Raw genomic sequence first — 14456 nt, 5'->3', positions numbered from 1 at the left:
ACAATAGGTACCAATATAAAACTGAGTATAAATTTCTTATATTCCAAATAAATCCTAGAGTCCCCATAGCTCAGCCTCTGCATGGAGTAGGATGGACGGAAGCACACAACTTGAATGCCACTTGATTATTTAAAAGGAATTCTAATCTTTGCTTGTCTTCTTCAAGGCCATTAAAGGGCATCCAATTCACATCCCCCAGCAAAATTTCTCAAAAATGTCTTCTGGCACTCCCGAGTTGTGCATTCTCCCACTGCTCTGGAGCATCTCATTTATCAGCCTCCCTCCTCTGTCTCCTCAGCCCCAGCCTCTGTGGCCTCCTTCCTATGTTCTCCTCCTCCCTTGCTCCCAGCTCTTCACTGTACATACAGGGGACCTAACATGCCTGCCTAGGGCTTAAGTCCTGGCCTCCCACCTCTTATATCTCTCCACTTACCTCTCCAGTCCTTTCTCTCTATGTCAACTTTTTCCCAACTCTGCATCACAACAAAGATCCTGGAACCGGACTGGAAATGCTCTCCTTTGGAGGTTGTCATAGAGGGTGGTTGACGGGGCAGGGATGAAAGTGGGGAGAAGCCAGAAACATTTACCTATGCTTTTAACTCTTACACAGCTACAACAGTGAACAAATGTAAAGACTGAATACTAACAAATTTACTAAGTCATTAAGAGTCGGACTAGCAGCTTAGTCAGTGGATGGGTTTTTTTTGTTTTGCTTTTTGTTTTTTTAATTTTTGACCTCACCACACGGCATGGGGGGCCTTAATTCCCCGACCAGGGATTGAACCTGCACCCCCTGCATTGGAAGGTGGAGTCTTAACCACTGGACTGCCAGGGAAGTCCCTAGTGGATGGTTTTATTGTGCTTCCAATGGCACTAACTTCAAAGACCCAAATACTTTAGTGCCACAGAATGACTAAATTCTCCCACTTGGGTTGGATATTCAGCTTGTATAACAACTGCTACGGCACTGACTCCAACCACGTTAGAACACCAGGCCACACTGGGCACACTGGGTGGACCCAGCCATGCCCCCAGTGCCACCCGCTTCCTCTATTTGAAACATTAGTGCCTTTGGAGAACCATCTTTGTTGCCTTCACTTAGTGAGTGTCCATCTGCATCACATCTCTATCAGGTGTGAATAAAAAGATTACAAGAGAAATTCAAGAGAAGTTCAAGAGTTCACTCACCTTCAGTTAATACAAGAGGCAAACACACTGGCTTTACTTTCGCCTTCTTGAAGCCGGTGATATTTCTTAAGTTCTTTCTGCCACCTACACAAAAGTGGGTCTGTTTTTAAATTCTTGCAATTCCTGAATAAAGTTAAAATGTGAATGACCAGGGACCAAGAATTTCTGAGCAGACCTGTGGAAAATGGTTTGATAGACAGAGATATAGTTAGCAAAAGAGATTGCAGGGTGAGTGCTCCCAACTCAGAGGAGAAGTGAACGGGGCAGTCCTCCACCCCCACAGCCTCTCTTTTCCCAGATTCACCCTTGACTCACTGAGAAGTGTTGGGCAAGCCATGAATCAAGAAAGCTTGATGATAGGTGAGAGCATTTAGGACATTTTGTCAGATGAAGAAACAGACTCAGGTTAAATGATACCCAGGAGGTCACACAGGTAATAAGTGGCAGTTAGGGTTGGAAACTAGGTCTGCTCATTCCAAGACACGAGGGGGTAGGAAGTAGCAGCACAGTGGTCCTTCTCTGGAAGAAAGGGCTGGTGCTACCTGTTTGGATGCCTCTCTGGCTGCTAAGGATGACACAGGACAATGGTCATAAAAGCCCTTTGCAAAACAGAGCACTCCACACCAGGGTAAGGTACTGGTGTTATTTAAACCTATTTCCACAGAAGGCATCATCAGGAGACAAGGATGACTCATTGCCAGTGACCATTAAGCTGAGGTAAAGGGCCCAAAAAACACTGAGTGATCAATTGCAAAATGCCAAAGCATAGCACGATGGAGTCTGCGCTTGCAGTTGGCTCTCAGGCCACTGTGAGTCAGTTCAGGTGCTTTGTTTTGTTTTGTTTTGTTTTTATTTTTTGTTTTTTTTTTTATTTTTATTTATTTATTTATTTTAATATTTATGGCTGTGTTGGGTCTTCGTTTCTGTGCGAGGGCTTTCTCTAGTTGTGGCAAGTGGGGACCACTCTTCATCGCAGTGCACGGGCCTCTCACTATCGCGGCCTCCCCTGTTGCGGAGCACAGGCTCCAGACGCGCAGGCTCAGTAATTGTGGCTCACGGGCCTAGTTGCTCCGCGGCATGTGGGATCTTCCCAGACCAGGGCTCGAACCCACGTCCCCTGCATTGGCAGGCAGATTCCAAACCACTGCGCCACCAGGGAAGCCCAGTTCAGGTGCTTTTGATTGGTTGGTTAGAAACCAGTTGTTATTTAAAAAAAAAAAAAAGGAAAGGGAAAAGAAAATAAAGGGACTTCCCTGGTGGCGCAGTGGTTAAGAATCCGCCTGCCAATGCAGGAGACACGGGTTCGAGCCCTGGTCTGGGAAGATGCCATATACCGCAGAGCAACTAAGCCTGTGTGCCACAACTACTGAGCCTGCGCTCTAGACCCCGCGAGCCACAACTACTGCAGCCCGCGTGCCTAGAGCCTGTGCTCTGTAACAAAGAGAAGACACCGCAATGAGAAGCCTGAACACTGCAACAAAGAGTAGCCCCTGCTCACCGCAACTAGAGAAAAGCCCGCGCACAGCAACGAAGACCCAATGCAGCCAATAAATAAATAAATAAATTTAAATAAATAAATAAAGTGAAAATCTGACTATATCCTTTAAAAAAAAAAGAAAGAAAGAAAATAAATAACTATATCACCTTCATAGCAGCTGGTAGTCATGCAAAGATGCAGGCCATCAGTGAGTAGATGGGACTCGCCCAAGAGTGCAAATAGCACACACAGGAAGTATTTGGCTTCCTTCCTGAGCAGGTTGATCAAGTTCCTTGGTGTCTCTGAGCTTTCTGTTAATTGTCTTAGGGATGGGTGAGATAAAAGAATGTAAAGTACCTGATAGGGTTTAGCATAGATTCAGGGCCCATGGGATTGACTGTATTTGTTTTGGTGGAAATTCTTTGTAACCACAATTGTAGTTTGTTTTTACCCCTATATGGGATATATGCTTTACGAGAAAGATATCCCTCCAGTGAGGGAGGGATATATATTTTACAATATATATATTTTTCTATATTCATAAGCCATCAAAGAGAGTTGCTTTCTTCGTCATAATTGAGATTCGGGGGCATTTTCAGATTGTCATCCAAAAATAATCTGAAACTGAATCTGCAACCAAATTAAACTGTTCTGATAAAAGGTGAGGAACACAGGCCTGAGGACAGCCTGAGGGCAAGGCTTCATCCCGCCGCTGGAGGGCACCTTGAACTGGCCTTAACCACTTGCTGCCCGTAAAGGGTCTTAATAGGCTGATATAGAGCTGTTGAGGAAACTTGATACGAAATGAGCACAGAATACCTGTTTCCATGGGAGTAGTAGATTTTACAAAAGAAGAACACCAGCATCAGATTTAGCTTTAAGACCTTAAATGTGGTTCTAGGTTTAAACACATTGGAGCTTTCTTATCTCCATTGTGATTGTTACGCATCAGTCTCTCTTTCTCTCTCAGGACCACCGCACAGTCTCAAGTACAGTGAAGTCAGGAAAACCTCCCTGGTTCTGCAGTGGAAGCCTCCGATCCACTCGGGACGGACTCCGGTCACTGGCTACTTTGTGGACGTGAAGGAGGCCAGTGCCAAAGAGGACCAGTGGCGAGGCCTCAATGAGGCGGCTCTGAAAAACATATACCTGAAGGTAGGAGGATGCTCACAGTTTGAGAAAATCTTTTTTTTTTTTTTTTAAAGAAAAAAGGTTCTTCTAACGAGGTTAACTTTAAAGTCAGTGAGATAAAGCAGAGCATCTCAGCGTTGGTCTGTGTCATGTGTTGGGATCCTGGTAGGATTCCATTTGGCAGTGGGTGAGGTTTTGTGGATGTTTCTGATGCTTAAAACAATTTGCTTGTAATTTGACCCAAATCCCTTTGCCTGGCTTTAGAAAATATCCCTCCTCCCTCTTCTATCCCTCCTCGCCTCCACTTACCCACCTCACATTTTTGCTACTCACAGTCTTAAGATGTTACCATCTCCAAAAGGTGACTTTCTCATTCCTACCTCGAATTTTTTTGAGGGTGGTTTTTGATTTGAGGGTGTTATTTCCATAGAGTTCACGCCTGTAAGCCTTTAACTGCTGATCCCTTTGAGTCGTGGTCGGCCTTACCTCCCCTGCCCCCTCACCCCTGTGCTCACGTGAGCTCTCGGGGGCCAGAGGAATGAGTTGCCTCAACTCTTGACCTTGTCCTCACCCTTCTCCATGTCACTGCCTTCCAGGTTCCTCTAGAGTGTTCCAACTGAACCAGTTTCTAACTCTATCTGCCAGAGACTGTTCTGCTGTAGCCACTGACTCTCTCACTAGTACCAAATGGAAGTCTCAAAAGAATGTTTCCCCCTATTGTCAGCAGTGGCATCTGGAGACCCTGAATCCACAATAAGGCCTCAGAAACTGTGGGGAATATGACTCCAGTTCTTGTTACGTACCATGAAGTGTGACTGTATGACCACAGTCAAACAGAAAGCTGCACAGTGCATTCCGTGTGCAGCCTTATCTGTTGGCAGAATATGCCACCACCCAGGGCGTGGGCCTTGGAGGATTTTCAGAGTCTACCTGGTTTAAGAGATTTCTCTTGTCAACCTGCCACTAAAGTCCATACCGTCTGTCAGCCCCTCTCTGGGGTTAAGGCAGACACTCTCTGGGGTCCCTATAAAAAAAATGTAAATGTACCCTCCAGGAGAGATGACCCTTAAACCATTACATCCGACATGCCATTAACTCAGCTTCACACGTGCCAGTAAACTCTCCAGCCCCTTATGAAACCATGAGGAGATAAGGAAGGTCACATTTCGTGGGGAAGAGAAAAGGTCAAGGAAGGTCTGGAGCCTAGGACGCTGTTTGGCTGTCCAGAGAAGTCAGGAGGCCTCTAGATACAAAGACATCCCCAAAGCCTAGTGTAAAACAAAGGTCGGACACATCCTAGATGGTGGTGGTGTGTGCTTATGGCCAGCATGACTTCCAAATCCTCCATCTGCCATAGCACAGGATCCCAGGAGCCCGACTCACGGGAAACCAAGTGAGAGTGAGAAGCCAAGCAAAGGGGACCAAGAGCCCAGGAAAAATGAGTAGGAAGAGAAAATAATGGAGTTTAAACACATCAAAGAATGGTTAATGTCACTCATTTTTTTAAAAAAGAAGAAGAAGAAAGGCAAATTTAGGGGAAAGAGAGAGACTGAGGTTGAGTGCCCCTCACAAACTGGGAGACAAACTTCCTGTAAGGAAATGACCTTAGAGTTTGGCCACAATTTTTAAAGCAAAAATAGAATTACTGATTTTTCTGATTATAAAACAGATGCATGCTTATGATGACAAATTCAAACAGTAAAGGCATAAAGAAGAAAAGTAGAGATGTCCTGTAGTCCCCATACCCATTTTGATGTGGAGTCACTTTTCCAGATGTTTCATATTCAGAAAAGTTTCAGCCCTGAAATGGAGAAAAAATGTGCATGTTAAAAAGTTTAATCTGTCAAATTTAAGTGAGGAAAGGACATATAGCTCCAGGAACAGGAGATTTTAGCACCATGGCACTGGAACATAATGGGCTAACTGGTTTCTGCCAGACACACACCCATTCACGTTAGCACTGAGTGTCTAGGGGTTCCTAGAGAGAGTGCAAGATGCATTACTATCCACCAAAAGGTTTAACCAACAGAGCTCATGCTTCCTTTTTGATTGGTAATTACAATCTGCTGAGACAATGTGGTGAGAGGGACTGAATAATTGGAAGGGGTGGGGGATATAGATTATGCATCTCTAGTGCTTTAAGCCAGCAGTCATTGCCCCTGCGGTGATGGAAGAGTGGAGGGGTGTGCCTGTCACCTCAGTGACTAGACACTAGGATGTGGATTCACTTCCTGTGCCGTGTTGGCAGAAATCTGGCTCACAGCCGCATATTACCTAAGTGGCAGGTGCAGATGTGGCAGGTACCTGGCAGCTGGTCTATTTTTATCACAACAAGGAAATGTTTCTGTTCCTTTCTGTAGATCCACAGTTGCCTGGCATTATTTCTAAGTATAGAATTTAAATACATCAAACTCTTATGCATTTAGCCTGTGCCTAAATTCATTTACGGATTAAAATTCATTTCAAACATCCATTAGCTCCAGTGAAAGCTATCACTATATAAGTAGTGACATTCTGTTACCATAAACACAATACAATTAAATAATTAGATTAAAAACCCAACAATTTAATACATAGCTCATCTAAGTACATGGTCACAAACACTTCGCTTAGTTGAATAAGTATATTCTAGCTTTGTTTGATTTAAATCCCATCTTGGCTGTTAATCTCCATCACAACACTATGGGAAAAAATTGTGCTCTTTGTGTGTAATAAACTCCTTCTTAAAATACAATATAGCTTTTAAAAGTCACATGTTCTAAAAAGGAAAAGATAATTTTTGTAAAATATTGACAGTATTTGTAATACTAATGAGACTGTGCTGAACCCAAAGAAAGTCACAAAAAATTATGAAGTGGGACTGTCGTATAAAAACATATTATAAAAATATATATATATATTATATATGTTTTTTACTTCTCTTATGCTCTTGTAACTCTAGCTTGGTGGCACACATATAATATAGGTCCTCAGCAAACATCTTCTTGATGATTGAATATGTGAGGATTTGGAATGTGAATATATTTGACTATTCACAAATTACTAAAATTCACAATCATGTTAATTGCTTGTCTGTTTATTTATTTATTTATTTTTAAAGATTTTATTGTTTTTAAAAAATTTATTTATTTATGTATTTATTTTTGGTTGCATTGGGTCTTCATTGCTGTGTGTGGGCTTTCTCTAGTTGCAGCGAGCGGGGGCTACTCTTCATTGCAGTGCGCAGGCTTCTCATTGTGGTGGCTTCTCGTTGCAGAGCACGGGCTCTAGGCGCACAGGCTTCAGTAGTTGTGGCATGCAGGCTCAGTAGTTGTGGCTTGTGGGCTCCAGAGTGCAGGCTCAGTAGTTGTGGAGCACGGGCTCAGTTGCTCCGCGGCACGTGGGATCGTCCCGGACCAGGGCTCAAACCCGCGTCCCCTGCATTGGCAGGCGGATTCCCAACCACTGTGCCACCAGAGAAGTCCCTGCTTGTCTGTTTAGTGAGAAATAGCTGTATTATATTTGTAGGGACAATTTTTGTTTGTTTTTGTTCTAGTGCTTTAACATGCTTTTAAACAAATGGAAAATGATCCATGATCTGTGATCGTGCTTGTAATTCCCCTCTCTTGTCAGAAATTTTATCTGAAATTATTCATGGAATGTCTCAAAAGGATCAGGAAAAAAAGGGCAGCATATAAGCTCTTCTGAGCACTTTGTAATTTGTCTTTTGACCAAAGAATAAGGTGGCTAACTCCTTTACAGCACACCTGTATCAGTCTTCTGTTTCTGATGCTGGTGGCCATTAAATTATCTAAAAAAGAAACAGCATCGGAGTTTCAAGGGATCTTGGAAATGTCTACTTACACATGGTCCAGAGAGAAGAAAGTCTTAGCTGAAGCCACACACAGTCTTTGACAGAATGAAGTTCAGAACCCAAGTCCTGTGCCCTTTGTGCTGTATAATTGAATCGCCACCACAGAGGAAGGGCACTTCTGTTCAAATGACACAAAGCACCCATCACTTCTATACCTGCTTCTTCCAGGTGCAAGGCCTCAAAGAGGGTGTCAGCTATGTGTTCCGAGCCCGAGCCGTAAACCAGGCAGGTGTCGGGAAGCCGTCTGACCTTGCTGGGCCTGTTGTGGCAGAAACCCGTCCAGGTGGGCTTTTACTTTTTCGTTAATCTCATCTGTGTAAGATACCTTACTTCTATGCTTTTCCTCATTTTCAAAATCATCACTGTATGCTAGCCGAATGATAGATAAGTATGACCGTAGGACATGACAATCATTTACCCCATCACAGGACCTTAGGGCAGGGGTGAGCCAGGTTTGAAGTGGTCCAGGGCTACTCTGGTTCATACTTAAAAACAGGGAAGTTCTTGATCAAATTATGCTTCCTGGACCAACTGTTTAAAGCATATACTCCTGGGACATTATTCCTATTATACTATGGCCATTAATTCCCACAAGAATATTTTCCCATCACAGAGGAAGCTGGAACAGCCCAGGTAGCAAGCATGACCCTTAAACAAAAGTAGGATTTACATAATTGTAGCTACTAAATTAAACCAGGGGACAGAAAACTTTTTCTGTGAAGAGCCAGATAGTAAATATTTTCAACTCTACGGTTATATGGTCCCTGTAACAATCCTCAACTCTGCTGTGGCACAAAAGCAGCCACAGACAATACATAAATTAGTGAGCATGGCTATGTGCCAATAAAACTTTATTGTGCTTGATATATGCATTATGTAATATGATACATTACATGCATTATGAAATTTGAATTATAACTAGTTTTCAGGTCTTGAAATATTTATCTTCTTTTTATTTTTAAAAGCTGTTTAAAAACGTAAAAACCATTCTTAGCTTGCAGGCTGTATAAAAAGAGGCAATGGGCCAGATTTAGCCCACAAGCCATAGTTTGCTGACCCCTGGATTAAACTAACAGCGGTCCTAATTGAATGATCTATAGAGTTGAGGCAGCCTCACTTCCCAGTTTCAAGATGCCATGATTGGACTAGGAAAGACAGTCTTTCCCTTTGTTATGTGAACAAAGTTTACAGTGTTCACTGTGCAAATAGTTTTAGATCATTATATAATACTTATTTTGTCATTTAATCTCCTTTTCAAAGTTATAAATTTCAGTTCATTAAAGTTGCATGAAAGAAATCACTGGAAATGAGAGGGGATAAAAAAAAGTATTAACCAGTTATTTTAAGGTTATATTCATTCTAGTCCAAGCACTCTCACTTTAATCCATTCCTATTTTCGGACTGAAATAAAGAGCAGATATATAATGTAATATTTGTTTTTATGATGAGAAAAGAATGTAAACCTAGAAAACTCTGCTCTCACGTCATGCTGCTTGAAAAGAATATCTAATGTATCCTTTGAGGAAGTACCTGCCCCTTTCATCCTATTACTTCATAAACTGCTTTCATCTACTCCTGTAACTACCCTCTAGCACTGGGTACGACAGAAGTGACCTTCTTATACCAAAGTGTGGTAGGTGTGTCTGGACAGAGTGCCATACTTCATATAAGTACTCTTTGCAAAACTTCATGAGAAAATAGAAAAATGCTAGGGACCCAAATGCTGGGTAAAAGGTGACACACGAAGACATGAGGACACACATTCCTATAGAAATCAGACCCTTCAGTTGCCAACTGTGCAGATATATAGGGTGCCAATAGACATGCAGAAGAGCCCAACTGTGAGGCTGCCCTTGTAAGAACATTTAGATTATTACACAAATAAACTATCTAGTCATTTATAGGTTAAAAGCACCCTTTAAGCAGTGGAACCCAAATCTGATTGACTAAAGAAAGCTTAAATTGATTTCCTGTTTTCTCATCAATAACCCTTGGAATGGCAGGTGGCCAGTCAGGACGTTAGTAAAGCCACCATGGTGGAAACTTTACCATCAGAAAGGAGTCTGCTGGTGAGCTCCTGGGGGAGAGTTTTGTTTCACTGGTTTGGAACAAGGCACCCAAAGTCATTCTGCGGCCATTCCATTCCCAGAATATAACTACAAACAGCAGCTGCAGACTAAACAGCAGCAGATTAACCCGCTCAGGAACCACTGGCTCAAGCCTAGGAAAAAATCCTGGGAGGCACAGAGTCAAGATGCTTGACTTGAAGCATCGCCATGAAGGAGCCCAAACCCAGGACACTGGGGCTTGTTCCATATGCAACAGACACATTCATTCCTGCACCACGTGTTTCCTGAACACCTGCTTCATGCCAGGTGCTGTGTGGGCACCACGAGTAATGTGACATTGTCACCGCCCACTGGGCTTATGAGCTAGTGGAAAAACAGTTTACAGCACAGCATGATGAGAGCTTAGAGGTTCACAAAATATTTCCCATAGATGAATAGGCTATAAACAGGTGTTAAGGCTTCAAAAATCCCTGTAAAAACTTGTATGTAGCCTAAGGTTGTCTGTATTTATTAACTTTATTAAATACCAATATATTACTTTTAACCATGTATTTATTTTATGTTAAAATGTTTGGTGCCGGGGTTGGGGCGGGGGATGGGATCTGTTATCAGTTTCAAGGTTTGGAACGTGAAACTTGGATTGCTATTTCAGAAGAACAACTCCTTTTGGAACACATTACTAAAATTTCAGATGGAGAATAAAGCTTATCATGTAACAGCAAACCTCAAATACACCTAACAAGATACCTCAAGTGCAATTTGAATTCCAGTTAAAAGTTAACCTAATCCACTGGGGTTGGTAGGGTGACCGGTCTCCCTTTGAAGTTGACGAACATGCCAGCAGATGTAGCTCAGCCACTACTGCAAAGTCTGATCGTGCTGGTAATGAGGATCAAAATGGACTAAGTGTGCCGTGCCTTACCAAGAAATCTAGTAGCTAAACAGCCTGTAAGAAGAATAAGCTGGAAAATATTTAGAGTAGATTTGTTGGTACATGAGAGGCACTTCTAGTCTTGATATTTGATATTTTTCAAACAGTATCTATGTTGATGGTATCAGGTCTGGGCTGTAGGTGGAGACAAGGTGAACCAGATCAGACGGGAGGCAAGAGAGAGACCTGCCAAGGTGTGGCAGGTGATCTGGAGGGCAATAAATACCTGGCAGAACAGGCTGCAGGTGTTCTTACCAGAGACCCAGCAGCAGGCAGGAGAACTGAGGTGAGGAGCAGGAGAACCCAGACCCAGGCAGAGTCCCGAGCAGGAACTGAGTTATTGGAAGTTAGGACTTCTCACCAAGAGCAAGGCAGGTTAGAAGAACGGAGCTCCAGAAGGAATAATGAGCTGGGATTGAGTTGACAACCTACTAACCAATCCCAGTTTCTGAAAATTGATCGGTTATAAAACCTGGTAGGGCTGAGAATGCTCAGTGGCCTTGAGGTGGAGCTTTGAAGGATTCTGAAGCAGGAAGCCAGGCTGACTATTAAAGATTAGCTCAACTGGCTAATTTAGAAAACTTCACTTATATTTGCTCACTATCTGCTCTCTTTCACCCATTAGCAAAGTAGTTTTCAACCTTGACAGTACATTGCATTAGAATCATGCCAAGAACTTTTTGAAAATACTGACTCCATTCTAGACTACTCCAGACCAATTAAATCAGAGTCTGAAGGACTGAGCCTGGGCATAGGTTCATTTTTGTTTGTTTGTTTAGCTCCTTGGGTAATTCAAGTATGAAATTCAAGGTTTGTGAACTGTGCATTAGATTGTGGGCTCCTTCTAAATAGGAACTTTGTTTTCTCTCTGTATGTCGATAGCCTAGTACCTAGTGTATAGGTGAAAAAAATAATGAATGGCTACCATGTTTTGGCGAGAGTGTGACTCTGTTTCGCAGCCACAGCGTGTAAATCTAACCCTAGTATCTCGTAATGAACGCCCTGGTTATGAAGGGTGAGTTGGGAGAGGCCCAGTGGAGTCCCTGATGTAGCACCAGGACCGCTGGTGGGTCAGCCAGCGGTCCTGTCTTCCACGTAGGGGACCTCAGCGTTACACGCAGCCAATTACATTTATTCACTTCTGTCTGCTTCTGTTCTGTCCCACTGTCCAGTTTTTTTAAACACCACACACACACACACACACACACACACACACTCACACACACCATGGAGAAGGACAAAGAATAAAACTTATAAAAGTGACCTATTAATGCAGATATAAAAGACTAAATTATATGAGAAAATTCTCACATCAGATTGTGAAATGTGTGGGAAGATGAATTCCCACTTTTAAATTTTATCTTTTTTTTAAATCATTATTTGGAAGGGAGAGAAAAGTGGGCTGGAGTTAATTTCCAAAAAGTTCATTTTAGCCCTGGGCCGTACTTTAACCCATTCACTTACTGTGGGTAGTGGGAAGCCTGGAGGGACCATTAAAATGCCATCCCACGCAATCCAGTATTCCTCTAGGTCCTCATTAAGGATTTGTTTAGGGTTGGGGCAGCTGACTAAAGACAACTCTTCTTAATTCCTTTTCAGACCAGAATTATCTCCTTCATTTTCTATAGCCAAATCTCCTCTGCTCTTAACTGAATTCTTCATATTCTTGAATAGGTTCAAAGGTTGTTTTTGAGAAAAATCTAAGTCCTGACAAACTTTGGTCCACTTTCCCAGCTCAACTCTGTGGGAAAGTGAGATGGCCTTTCATCTAGATGAGAATATCCGTAGGGATTCCATTACTTTGACAGCAGAACATCAAACTTGCTGCCTGCCTGTTAAATATCGGAACCATTCTGCTCATGTGTTAGTCAAATTTAGTGAATGTGTCTCTTTAGACATTTATGAGTTCAACCATGGATTGACAGCAGCTCAGTGCTTGGCAAAAACTCAGGCCGTGGGACATTCTAAAAAGCAAATTTGAGGGTGTGGTAGCTGCACCTCTTTCACTCTGACGCTGCACCAGGTTAATCTCCACAGGTGTAGTTGTGGACTAGCCTGGGGCCTCTTAGAAATGCTGTCATTACATTGCTCTTGGTTTTCCTAGAGCACTTATAAAAAGAATCATCCATTTCAATATCATGTATCTTTTGTAACATCTCACTAGAATTTTTTGCCCATGATGTATCCAAGATCCCTTCATTTAAGGAACGCCACTATTAATTCCTCTTAGATTTTAATATGTGGAAAAAATGGCCTTTCCAGATTAACATAAGTACCTTCTTTATTACACAAAGAGGAATCTATGTATTTTCCAAAAATGACTTCCTCTATATATAAACCCAGAATGCAGGAAGAGTCTACCTTTTTTCCAAGGCAACTTCAATTCCATTTCCCATTATAGGTATTATTATAAAATACTTGGTCTACTAAGTCACTCTTTAAAAACACTTTTATTCAAAGAACTATGTTAACCAGTTAATTAAAGCTGAACAGTAACAGAAGGCTTTGAATTTGAAAAGCCATGTTGAAAGAGTATGAGAGCATTAGCATTGTAATTCATGTGACGAATAGGGAACAAGCTATAACTTGTTGCCATAATCATTTTAAGACAATAACCTTGTTTTATATTTATACAGTGATACTGTTGAAACTGTGTTCTTTCTTTGTAATAGTAAGTTATTTTGACTAAACATTATTTTCTAAAGAGAATTTTTGTGGAACGTAAGAAATATGCCTAGAAAAAAAAAAAAGAAATATGCCTAGAAAACTAGTATTTGAATTATTTTCAGGAAATTTTACTTTTCAAAGTCTTGTGATTATGATCACTTTCAGAGCGACACTTTCAGCCAGTTGACAGCATCACTGTTTGACAGGAAGGAGATCAAGCTTTAAATTCTGAGCATAAGTAGGAAACCCACTGCGACTAGAATGTTTTCTTTGTTGGTTTTTTTTTTTTTTAATCTTGTCTGTTTATCAAAATATTGGTGTTATGCTTAAGCTTTAATAAGACTAGTTCCAATAAAATAAACATTGCAATTCTAAACTGACATTTCTCATTTAAATCTGTTTTTTCAGTCCAGTGCCTGGCATGTGTAAATACGTATGGAAAATATGAAAGACAAAAGCCCTGCCCTTGTAGAATTTAACCCCGTTCTTGATAAAATAAACAACCAGTGCAACTTTTTGAAAAATGAAAATTAATCAAATACTCATCTTAATGAGTATTTGATTTTTAAAACAGAAGTATGGAAGAGAGTTTTAATTTTTTTCCCCTTTATTTAAATAAATCAACAAATAGCACCCATCATAGCCACAATTATGTGAGCATAAATTGAGGAAATGTTCATGCCTCTCTTTTATCCACTACAGGTATTGTCTACCATGTCCTGATTTGATATGATTAATCAAGAAAAGCTGCACAGATGAGCACAACTCTCTCAGATACTAGTTGACTTTACATCTAATCCCTACTTTTTATTTTGCCCCTCCAGGCAATTACTTAATTTCAAACCACAAATTTTGATCTAAGACTTTCAAGAAATGCCATGTTGTTTTCTAAAAGTATAAATCATTACATTTTTTTACATTAGAACCCAGCTACACAGTAATGATGTAAAACTCATAGGTTAAAGTGGAAACACACGTATTGCCTGGGACTTAAAAATAACATCTTTTGTTTCATTTCATACTGTCACAAAAGATCTCCAAGTACTTTACAAAAATGAATTGTCCAGAATAATTCAATGAGGCAGCTCTATATCCTTCTCTTAATAGCTGAGGCAACTGAGACAGCAACTAAGCAGGGTT

At 41.4% G+C, this 14456-nt stretch overlaps 1 protein-coding gene across 1 annotated transcript in view; it reads left to right on the top strand.

The window, feature by feature from the left end:
* The window catches only part of MYOM1 (myomesin 1), a 137264-nt gene that overhangs the window by 91788 nt on the left and 31020 nt on the right, over window positions 1-14456 (top strand). Inside the window, exons 20-21 of the mRNA XM_082353480.1 lie at window positions 3636-3820; window positions 7818-7932. Of these exons, the coding sequence (XP_082209606.1) occupies window positions 3636-3820; window positions 7818-7932 (300 nt within the window). The remainder of the gene's footprint in view (window positions 1-3635; window positions 3821-7817; window positions 7933-14456) is intronic.

The sequence above is a fragment of the Balaenoptera borealis genome (genome assembly GCF_965194805.1).
Source record: "Balaenoptera borealis genome assembly, chromosome: 14".
NCBI lineage: Eukaryota > Metazoa > Chordata > Mammalia > Artiodactyla > Balaenopteridae > Balaenoptera > Balaenoptera borealis.
The sequence above is the reverse complement of the archived record's forward strand: the minus strand, read 5'-3'. Positions and strand labels throughout refer to the sequence as shown.